A 12,500-nucleotide genomic window follows, 5' to 3' on the forward strand; every position below is an offset into this window, starting at 1 on the left:
CATATGAATGGAAAATATAAGTAATATGTAATTTTGAACATCCATACGGACAAAAATGGCATGCCGTGGTGAAGAAAGAATGTGATACCAAAAATATGCTCTGGATGAGACATCGAGATTTTATTCACGGGATTATCAGCTTCTCACAACAATCAAAGAATTAATGAGTTATCGTCTTTTCTTGTGTTGTTTTCGTTAGTGAATCCGTACCCTTTTAGTTTTCCTGTTTTCATGAATATTTATTTTCGTGTACACTGTATGTGATTATTTTTCTGTCTTTATTACTGTTTTGATTTTAATGGATTTTTTGGCAATAATTAATATAATAAAAAAACAACGCGTATCGTTGAAATAAACATGCAAATAAAATCAATGGAATACAATTCAAATAGAAATTGCTATATACAGCAATACTTTATTGACTGTTTCACATCTAAAAATATATAAATTATTTATATCATATATGAAGAATAAATGTGTAATAATAAATTCTCAGCAACATCAATTTTACCCCAGTTTCTGTCAATAGTTTGTAGGTGACATTGAGAAAACAATAAGGCTACTTCACCTGCATTCTGCATAAATTATTCAGCTGAACAAGGATCCATAAACATTTACTCAGTACCTTCCTTTTGACCTGACCTCTGCATTTTTGAGTCGACGTGCAGCTGTTCTTCATGTTTTTTTTAGTCACCATATTTTAATTTGAAATATTGTTTTCACATCTTGATTCGGTTTGAGGTAAAATGTGGGATTCAGTTTTTGTCGATATATTTGTACCTACTATGAATAAGAACCAGTTTTAGTTATTGTTATTCAAACAATATTGTTAGGACATTAATTTTAATTGCTTTTGTTTTATCGATTAACGATCATTAATATAAAAGAATTATAGTTTCCCAGTTTTGTCGAATGATATTGTGAGGACTCATTTAAGGCAACGTCTCTCTTCGGGGCTAAATAATACTAGTACGATTCTTATTTCGCGTACCTCGTTTTATTTTGTTTACTAATTCATTTTCCTTGCTAATTTTCTGACATGGTTTATTCATTAGGTCTTTAGGTTCTTTTTCTTACTGGCCTGTTTTCCTTACGGAGGCCCTTGGAAGTATAGCATCCTGCTTTTCCAACTAGAGTTGCAGCTTGATTAATAATAATAATAATAATAATAATAATAATAATAATAATAATAATGATAATAATAATAATAATAATAATAATTGGCTAAAGAGTGCATGGGAAGAAGGACTAATAAAAGCAGACGAAGACCCAGAAATATACAGAGACAGGAGAAAGACAGAAAGAACAGAGGACTGGCACAACAAACCAATGCACGGACAATACATGAGACAGACTAAAGAACTAGCCAGCGATGACACATGGCAATGGCTACAGAGGGGAGAGCTAAAGAAGGAAACAGAAGGAATGATAACAGCGGCACAAGATCAGGCCCTAAGAACCAGATATGTTCAAAGTACGATAGACGGAAATAACATCTCTCCCATATGTAGGAAGTGCAATACGAAAAGTGAAACCATAAACCACATAGCAAGTGAATGCCCAGCACTTGCACAGAACCAGTACAAAAAGAGGCATGATTCAGTAGCAAAAGCCCTCCACTGGAGCCTGTGCAAGAAACATCAGGTACCTTGCAGTAATAAGTGGTACGAGCACCAACCGGAAGGAGTGATAGAAAACGATCAGGCAAAGATCCTCTGGGACTATGGTATCAGAACGGATAGGGTGATACGTGCAAACAGACCAGACGTGACGTTGATTGACAAGGTCAAGAAGAAAGTATCACTCATTGATGTCGCAACACCATGGGACACCAGAGTTGAAGAGAAAGAGAGGGAAAAATTGGATAAGTATCAAGATCTGAAAATAGAAATAAGAAGGATATGGGATATGCCAGTGGAAATCGTACCCATAATCATAGGAGCACTAGGCACGATCCCAAGATCCCTGAAAAGGAATCTAGTAAAAAAACTAGAGGCTGAAGTAGCTCCAGGACTCATGCAGAAGAGTGTGATCCTAGAAACGGCACACATAGTAAGAAGAGTGATGGACTCCTAAGGAGGCAGGATGCAACCCGGAACCCCACACTATAAATACCACCCAGTCGAATTGGAGGACTGTGATAGAGCAAAAAAAAAAAAAAATAATAATAAATAATAATTATTATTATTATTATTATTAATTATTATTATTATTATTATTATTATTGTTATTATTATTATTATTATTATTATTACTATTATTATTATAATCTTTCTTTTTAAAAAAGCTCGCAAGACTCATTTTTAGTTAGCAAATAGTTTTTGTTTTAATGACATTATTTTTTTACCTCCTTTTCTTTTAACGAAAAAATCATATTTAAATAATTCCTTTTCGTCTATAACTGGTCTGTATTCATATCTTTCATTTTTTTGCCCCTGTAGTTTTCTGTTAGTCTGAACAATAAATACATTTCTTAGTAATCATCCTATTGACTCTATTCTCTTCTTCGTCTGAACTTATTTATCGTCTATAGTTTGTATTTTCAGTTAAAGTAGTCTACTTTTTTATTTTGCCATATGAACTCTGTGACGACCTTAGCAATCTCTCTTTTAAATGATTCTTGTTTATAGTTCGTGGTTGACAGAAGCACGGGCATCATCTCATTAGCTGACAATGCGTTCAACAATACATGGGCTTTCGATTTCCGGGCCTGGGCTGTTGACGGCAGCGACCACAGGACGCACGTTCCAGTCAGAGTAAACATCATGGGTAAGTAATACGATGAAATGAACTCTTTTCAGTACTCCGTACTTCTCTTTTGTGGTTCTTTGAATTAGATATATAAAAAGAAAATCCTACTATTGGTGATGTGGATTAATCAGAGATAAGGACTACCTTTTGCATTTTTTAAAATTGTTTTAATTGCCTTGTGATATGTATGTATATATATATATATATATATATATTATATATATATATATATATATATATATATATATATGTATATATATATATGTATATATATGTATGTATGTATGAATAACTTGATCAGGAATTATATATGTACACGTATGTATGTATGAATAACTTGATCAGGAAATATATATGACACGTATATATATATATATATATATATATATATATATATATATATATATATATATATATATATATATATAATATATGTACAATATCAGTTTTCGTATTCATGTTTTTACAGCAAGCGTAAGTATGTATAGATACATTCATAAGTACTATATGTAAACATATAATAAACAGGCACAAGGCAAGTGTAAACAAATGTACAATATTTTATATACGTGATTCAGACAAATATGCATAACATCTGATTCTCAAATACTGATCTGACGTGTTTGTAATCGAACAATCGCATATACATATCACTACTGTAAATATTTCTGTGTTCTTGTGCATTTTGCAAATGCGTTGATTCTTCGCTTCAGAAAGCGAGAAAGCTTTCTCTTCTTGTAATTTTGGTATATGCTAATTTGAGGGCTTATTTTATTTTGCTTATTTGAATATACATATATTCTTTTTTCTTTTTATTTTATTTTATTTTGTAAAGTTGTTGAAATCAATTACCATGAGGAGGGTAGATTTTAAGTATTGCCAAGTTTATTCTATTTGTTGTCTTTTTTTTATCTGAATTTGTATTGTTGTCTTTTTTTTTTATCTGAATTTGTATTGTATCTTTTTTGAGTTGTAGATATCGAGGACACTCAAATTTTCTCTTTTGCTTCATTTCTACTTCTTTTAACTGTACACCAAATTCTTAGTGTGTCTTAAATATACCTCTTATGATATAAATGGGAATGTTTATTTTTCAGGGAATATTGCTTGACATATAAATCTAAATAACTCCATAACATTTGTTTGAAAAATATTAAAGTTTCTATTTTCCCTCCATCAGCTAGCAGACCTATGTTTGGTAAGCTCTTAGTAGCTAATTTTGAAATGAATACTTGCATATATTCTGAAATATGATATTCATGACTATTGATGAAAATATATGATAAAAACTTAAACTCTAAATCAAGTAGAGAAATGACATATCATACAAAAAGAGATTTTGTACTACAAAAATTAAATTTATAAATATGCACATTTACTTGGTATATGAGAACTGTAGTTTGAATATTGAATACATTTCTTGGAATGTGTTAATTTCATCTGTATTATAAGTATGCTCACCTAAATATTTACAATTATGATACGAACATTTTTCTGAGATTTTATTGTTTTATATTAAAGTGGAAATGGTGTAAAGACTTCTCGATGTCAAGAAAGTAAAATTCCAATGTTGAAAGAGGCCAGTTTGTTTTTCACTAAGTGTTTACTACCGGTTCCAATCGAATATAATTGACAAGAAAGAGGAAATTCAACACTCATGTTAGGCCAGGGGTTCTCGAAGTGGTCGATATCGACCCCCAGGGGTCAGTCAATAGGACCACCCAAGGGGGTCTATGAATAGTCAGGGAGTCCAAAGGGGGTTGATGAATAACTAACGTGTCGGAGAATTAAGTTATATATAATCGTACATCTAAAGTTCCTAAACATATTTTCTTATTAGGTGTTACTTTTATTATCATACTGAATGTCAAGTACTTAACTAATACTACTCAAATTGATTCTGACATTTTTTTTAAATGCTAGTCCAGGGGGTCGATAAAACAATTAAGGCTTGGTGACTGAAAAATGCTGTTCAGAATTTATTTATGTGTAAGCCAGACCATAAATCAAGTTCAAGCTGCTATTTATAAAATAGAGTTTGTGCAAAACTAAGATCATTCCTTTAGCATAAGATCTACAAAGTTATTGCAGTTATACTTGCAACCAGATTAATTCATTCGGTTAGATTTCAGATACTGAATCAAGGTACAAAAACAATTGTTCTAAATAAAATATTGCGTGTGTGTGTGTCTGTGTGCGAGAGAGAGAGAGAGAGAAGAGAGAGGAGAGAGAGAGAAGAGAGAGAGAGAGAGAGAGAGAGAGAGAGATTTTCGGTGAGTATTCTTGGGAAAACATGAATCTCCACAGGAAACATATGAAACTTCGAGTCATATGTCGGGAAAACGTTTAGAACTCTATGTAGATATGGAACTCATATTTCAATGTTTTTATATTTAACTCCGTAGAATTAATCGAAGTCGATTTTACAAAACACAGTTACAGGGAATCTTTTTTTAAAAATATATATAAAAAAAACGAATACAAAATCTCTTTTTTGCAAGATGTGTTGTTCCTCTGACTGAATGAAGTAAAAAGCTTGAAAAAACAAAAGATAATAATGATGGCTTTTGCACTCTGGGCCCCCCCTCTAACACCACAGCCCGTCTGGTCTGGGCAGAAAGTGGTAAGCAATCAGAAATTTAATCAAAGATATGCCGATTTGTGCATGGAACATCGTATCCATCGATATTAACATTAGATGTATCCAATTTTCTGTGTTGTGCTTTGTTGAAATGTGTTGATATGTTTTTAATTGGCATGATGATCAATGTTTTCTATCATTTTCATCATGAATTCATTTGTTATGATCCAAGATTGTTGAATGCCTCTTGACTGTTTAGTCAGCATGCTCTACTAACACCTGAGTTCATCTTTTATTTCATTCATGATATGTCTTTAAAAGTGTTCCTATATATTATGCTGTTGTGTGTGTGTATGGATGGAAAACCCCTGATTCAAATATTAATAGTGGATGAATGTAACCAAAGACGTATCCAAGATATTAATATTGAAAATGCTTGTAGATTGAGGGAATAAGAGTAAATGATGAAGTTGTGAAATCAAAGAATTTGAACAGAAGTAGCGTTTCGTATGTATTTGAAATGATTGCTTAGCCATGTCAACTTTATAAAAAGGAAGTGTCGTTGTGTGTGGAACTTTTGAAATGATGTATCTGCTTAGAGTATGTGAAGTAAAGGGCTTTGAAGAATTCCTCATGCAGTAATTTGATGAAAATGCTACCATATAGGCTGAGAGATAAATCAGGGTATTTTGAAGTGGTTTGATTATGTAAAGTAAGTGTGAGAGCTGTAATTATCGAAAAGATTTCGTGACCATGGAAGTGTCAAGGGGCATAGGCTAATATTTCATCGTGCCTCAATACGAAGTGAACCTAGTGAAAGGAAGGACATACTAAGTAAATGAAGGAGAGTCATGAGAAATCTAGGGTTGACAGAAAACTATATAAATAGTTATCTAGAGGCCAAAACTATAACTTCCTTTTCTTCTTTCTTTATTTATTTCATAACGAAGTGTCACATGATTATCCACAATTAGCGTATGTAGTAAGAGATCACCTAGAATGCTTGCCAAAGTAGACGCTTTTTACTTTCCGTAGTTTTTGATACCTGCATGATTCTTGTTCTCTTGTGGCACACGCGAAGTAATGTTCAGTTATCGTCACTGCACTTTCCCTGAACTTGTAGCGAAATAACTATACTTTAGCCGAGAGTTTTATATTTAGTAAGTTTATTCGGTGGATAGCATTAGTGAACGTACACTCATTTTCTTTTTTGCTCTTTGTTCATTGGAAGATGTTTTGATTATTTTTCTGTAGAACCTGAGTCCTTTTATAGAATATAATAAGACATAAGAGTAATATTTCATGAACTATTACATGTAATTTGGAATAAATTCAATGTGACTAGGAGTCTCTCTAGAACTGGTAGTAATGCATGATGTTTAATAGAACATGCAATATAACACGCGTGAATACACACAAAGGCTATATATATAATATATATATATAATATATATAATATATATATATATATTATATATATATATATATATAATATATAATATATATATACTTATATACACATATAAATATATATATATATATATATATATATATATATATATATATATATATATATGTATATATATACATATATAATATACATATAGTATATGCATATATATATAGCTATATATATATATATATATATATATGTATATACGTATATATATATGTATATATACATATATAATATACATATATGTATATGCATATATATATATATATATATATATATATATATATATATATATGCGTGTGTGAAGAAGCGCTTAAAAAGAGTTCTAAATTTTTAAGTATATTCTGTTTTATTGTAGGAATTACTTTTATTGTTCAGTGGTTCGTTTGTATACACATTTATCATAGTCACTCTATATTCATGTATGGATAAATTGTATCTATGTATATAGCATCTAAATATGCATGTTTGTGAATATGCATAAGAAACCCTATTATAATAGTGCAATTAGGGATCTATAATTTTGGATAGGTGGATTCAATGATCATTCTTGCTTTTTTCATAGTTTCATCGTTTGTTAACTGAGATGCAAAATAATAATAATAATAATAATAATAGTAATTGATACCCAGTAAGACTAACGTTTTGATAATTCACCATTTACTTATCTAGTGTAGATATATATAACTTAAACTTAATGCTAATGGGTCCTTGTCCATTCATTTACTATGTAAATATTTGTCTCTCATGCAGGTCATAGGATAATATAAAAATGGGAAAATTTGCTGGTCCTAAAAATATGAGCAGGAAAATACTTGATGTGATTAAAGATACACACAAAAGCTGCCCTTTGTTATTACCTTCCATTTATCTCGTTACAGACGAAAATACGCACACGCCAAACTTTCCCGACTGTGCCCTATACGATGGAGTTCAGGTGGAGGAGGAAGAAAGCGCCGGGAAGTCTGTCATTGTGGTGAGTGTAAAGCTTCAGAGAGGAAACGTTGGCCCTGTTTAAATATATACTGTATTCAGAATCAGTTCTCGGTTGAATTTCTTGCCGTTTTGCCTTTTAAGAACATTACATTTTATGAAATTTGCGTTTCATTTAAATAAAATGAAGCAACGAAAGATGGTTTTGAGACATTTTTTTATTAACGTGGCAGTTGAATTCATGTTATCTGCTAGTAAACATATCTTTATAACTGTGTAAAATGTTGTCGAATCCCACGTCTCATTTCGTAGGTTCGAAGCCGACCACAACAACAAATAATCTCTTTCATGTTATTCCGTTCAGATTTCTAAGTTCACAGACTTTTCGTCTGTGAACTTAGAAATCTGAACGGAATAACATGAAAGAGATTATTTGTTGTTGTGGTAGGCTTCGAACCTACGAAATGAGACGTGGGATTCGACAACATTTTACACAGTTATAAAGATATGTTTACTTGCAGATAACATGAATTCAACTGCCACGTTAATAAAAATGTCTCAAAACCATCTATGAACACTGGGATGCGTGAGGTTGAAAGTATGTTGCAGTTAATTTTTTAATATATATATATATATATATATATATTATATATATGTATATTATATAAATATATATAAATATATATATATATATATATATATATATATATATATATATATATATGTATGTATGTATGTATGTATATGTATTCGTTATTCTAGGTCGTGGCTTATGACGAAGATCATGGAGACAATGGCATTGTGAAATACTCACTTCTTCAACACACAGACACCTTCACAATAGAGACAAATAGTGGCCAAGGACACGTGAAAACCACAAGAGTAAGTACCCTGTTCACCTTTGATATATTTAGTTTGAAAGCTTTTGTTGCAGGAATTACTAGTACCTAATAAGGAGTCTTTGGTTTAATTGTTCATGGAATCGTATAATTCTAAAGGTCTGAAGTAACATTTTTTCCTTTATTATACCGTTATTACAATTATTCATTCTACACAGGGATTACAGTACAGGGATATTTTTTGGTACAGAAATATATTTTAATGGTTGTAAGTTGAGTACTTTCAGTAAAAGGTATAATTTTACTCTTTTGCAGCAATCATAGGATGGGGAAATTTCACTGAATGTTATGTTAACTTTTTATTTTTATTGAAATTAAAATTCAATTAGGAAGAATTTCACAATAAAGTAAGCTTATCTGACTTGCCGGGTCTTGACATTTAACGTGTCTTCTTTAGTGACACATTTAGCATCTAAATAACTCTCCTGTAGTGTTTGCTAGTTAAATGTTGTGTTATGTAGATGGGTAAGCTTGCTCGACGAAGTGAAGTAGAGAATTTACGTGGGCTATGCCCTAAAAAGCCCTTCTATAAAATTCAAGGCTATTTTTTCCCTCTATGTCCATGAGGTTTTACATCATAAGTAAAACGTTAGGTAAACATCCCGATGTGACCTCTGGATTTGAGAATAAAAAATCTAAATGTCGGTATTGTAAACTTTTTAAACAAAACTGTTAGGATCATAACGTAAGTCAAGATTATGTCCTTGTCACTTATTTCTTAGCGTCATCGATATTTATACTAATAGATATACTACTTTTTTAAGCCAAAAAAATAGTGTAATCGATTTCTGACGGCGAAATGGCGAACTCATTTAATAACGAATAATTTTCTCCGCTTAGAAATTATAATGTACTCTTCGACCGCTAATAAGTTTCATGTTACTAAAGTACTTATTCTCTCTCTCTCTCTCTCTCTCTTCTCTCTCTCTTCTCTCTCTCTCTCTCTCTCTCTCTTTCTGTGCATAGACACTGGATCGCGATGACAAAGACAAGGATTTCTTCCTGACTGTCATAGCAAAGGACAGTGCCCCTGCAGACGCCGCCCTACAGGAAACTTGTTCCTTCCGCGTTATAGTGGCAGATATCAACGATAACGCCCCTGTATTTGATCAACAGGTAAGTGGCGTGTTTGTGTGGTGTATTTTCTGTTTATTTATATATGTCTTTATTTATTTATTTATATTGTTTATTTATATATGTCTTTATTTATTTATTTATATATTTATTTGTGTGCAAATTAAATTAGTTTCCTTCCCTTCCACTTTTCAAACGTGAATTGTATTATTATTTTTATTATTATTATTATTATTATTATTATTTTATTATTATTATTATTAATTATAATTTTGAGAATTATCATTATTATGAGTGTTTTTTCAGTCTCTGAAATATATTCATTTTAAAAATGTAGTTTAATATTTTAATCATTTTAGTACCTCAAAAATTATAATTAATGTCGTGTTATTGAATGTACCGCCTGAAAAGAATGTACATTAATGCACACACACTTATATATATATATATATATATATATATATATATATATATATATATATATATATATATATAAACACGCACCCAAACAAACACACACACACTATAATATATATATATATATATATATATATATATATATATATAGTGTGTGTGTGTGTTTGTGTAGGTGCGTGTTTGTGTTTAATATCGTAGAACCTTCTAAGTATGATCCCGTCTTTAATTAGCAAAAGAGACTTACGATTTGTTTAGTTTTAGAACCTTTAAAGTGTAATTTCTCATTTACTTTGAAGCTTGAGAAGTGACTTCACATCGCTGTGATCCGTTGCCTATTTCAGACCCTGAAAAATACAATCCCTCTACTAATTCAGAACATGAAAAATATCATTCCTTCCCTCTTGCAGAAATACGAGCAGAACATCGCAACGGACCACCCCAAAAACAACCCGGTCCTTAGGGTCACGGCCACGGACTTGGACGACATGGACAACTCCGTCATCGACTACAGTCTGGAGGAGTCAGGTGGCACTCCGGGAGACCTCGATTACTTCAGCATCACTCCCAGTAATGGGATCATTACTCTTGTCAAGGACCTCAGCGCTGATATGGTAAGAATTTCACACTTATGATATTTAAAAGCAATATTGAACTGTAGATTTGCGCTCTTACAGAACGATTGAATTAGAACGTTGTAAATTATTTAATTGGAGTCAAATTAATGAAAGTAAATTTACAGAGAGATTGCATTCAAAGTTAGATTATAAATTATGGTTTATTACAGAAAAAAGATGAAATTGTAAGAATATCATATGTGAAGTGTTTAATCATACGATGAAATTGTAAAACTATAGTAGTTAATGGATAGAATTAACATTTTATGAACTGCATGATGAAGATATAATTGTTAAATTATGAATTTAAATTTGTATTCCTAAATTACACATTTACGTGGACTAAAAAGTTAGTCCACGTGAATTTGATAAAAGAAAAAATATATGTGTGTGTTAATGGGTGTATGTTCATATGTATGCTTGTATATTGAGAAGATAATCTTTCCTACATGGGAAATAATTAATCTCCATGGCTGTGATTTTTATATAAATTACAATGTTTTGTTCTCTGACGTAGTTATTAACACAAAATTAGTTTCAAAACGATAGCTAAAACTCCCCCTTTTTGTTTACAAGTTAATAACAACATTGTACTCCATCTTTATTTTATTAAGTAATGCTCTTTAGTTTATTAAATAATGCTTGGACTTGAATATCTGGCTTTTTCTCCACTTAATAAAACCACGCTTTATATATTTATACATTCTTTTTATATATGTACATTCATGACCATTTCCTTCCTTATACGATTTCTTCGGTAACTTTATTGGAAATGGCTTTAATACAGAACTTACCAATGACATTGTATTAAAAAGTAAGGTTTACACCATAGTCTTCTTGCTGTTTATGTTAAAATTTTACCTCTTAAAGGTAGTTTATAAGTATATAAAGAGTATACAAGGTTTGCTATTTTACGAGATACAGATTCTAATAACGTGAACAGATGGTCTCAGGTACAGATTCTAATACACTGAATAGATGGTCTGGTCTCATTCTCCCTGCTCTTGTCTTACATGCTTATAATTTCCCCTTCATATGGAAACATATAACGGATAAATAATGACATTTCGTAACTTTCGAAGCGCTTATAGCTCTGAAAAGCTTCTCTGACTAAATTAAGTCTCTCTCTCTCTCTCTCTCTCTCTCTCTCTCTCTCTCTCTCTCTCTCTCTCTCTCTCTCTGCACCGAGCATGACTAAAATTAAGTGCATCTTTCCATCACTGACACTTACGAATACCGATCCTTTGTCACGTGCAGGCAGGGAAGAAAACCTTCAAGCTGACTGCCAGAGCCACCGATAAAGGCGTCCCACCTTTGTCCTCCACGTCAACCGTCCTCATCAACGTCGTCGAGTCCGGGAATCTTCCGCCTTCTATCATCAGCAAAACGCCCATTCAAGATAAGCTGTACGAAGACGCGACGGAAAACACCGACGTGGTTATCGTGTGCGCCAAGTGAGTGGCGTCTTTTGTTTTTTTGTTTCTGGTTGTGAATGGAGTTCCGTTCTGGGTTTTTTTTTTTTTTTGTGTGAATGGCGAAGTAGTGTGGATAATGTCTCTGTGAGTATGTTTCCTAGGCTTTGAAGTAGCGTTACCACATGCTCGAGCAATTACATTTATGAATGTGATGGTCTGTTTAGGGTCAGATATGATTGTATTGGTTAATGCGCATGCAGAGATACTTATTTCATTTACTGTCTTGTTTTTCATGCAGGCCTGCATGACCGCACTTACACATATACCGACGCAAAAAAAAACACACACAAATATAATATA

The 12,500-nt window shown here is 31.8% G+C and overlaps 1 protein-coding gene across 1 annotated transcript in view; it reads left to right on the forward strand.

The window, feature by feature from the left end:
• LOC135225664 (neural-cadherin-like) overlaps window positions 1-12,500 on the forward strand; it is a 404,534-nt gene that overhangs the window by 345,198 nt on the left and 46,836 nt on the right. The window contains exons 7-14 of the mRNA XM_064265004.1: window positions 2,631-2,769; window positions 3,932-3,949; window positions 5,351-5,374; window positions 7,670-7,764; window positions 8,484-8,603; window positions 9,587-9,736; window positions 10,519-10,722; window positions 11,983-12,179. Of these exons, the coding sequence (XP_064121074.1) occupies window positions 2,631-2,769; window positions 3,932-3,949; window positions 5,351-5,374; window positions 7,670-7,764; window positions 8,484-8,603; window positions 9,587-9,736; window positions 10,519-10,722; window positions 11,983-12,179 (947 nt within the window). The remainder of the gene's footprint in view (window positions 1-2,630; window positions 2,770-3,931; window positions 3,950-5,350; window positions 5,375-7,669; window positions 7,765-8,483; window positions 8,604-9,586; window positions 9,737-10,518; window positions 10,723-11,982; window positions 12,180-12,500) is intronic.

The sequence above is a fragment of the Macrobrachium nipponense genome, chromosome 13 (genome assembly GCF_015104395.2).
Source record: "Macrobrachium nipponense isolate FS-2020 chromosome 13, ASM1510439v2, whole genome shotgun sequence".
NCBI lineage: Eukaryota > Metazoa > Arthropoda > Malacostraca > Decapoda > Palaemonidae > Macrobrachium > Macrobrachium nipponense.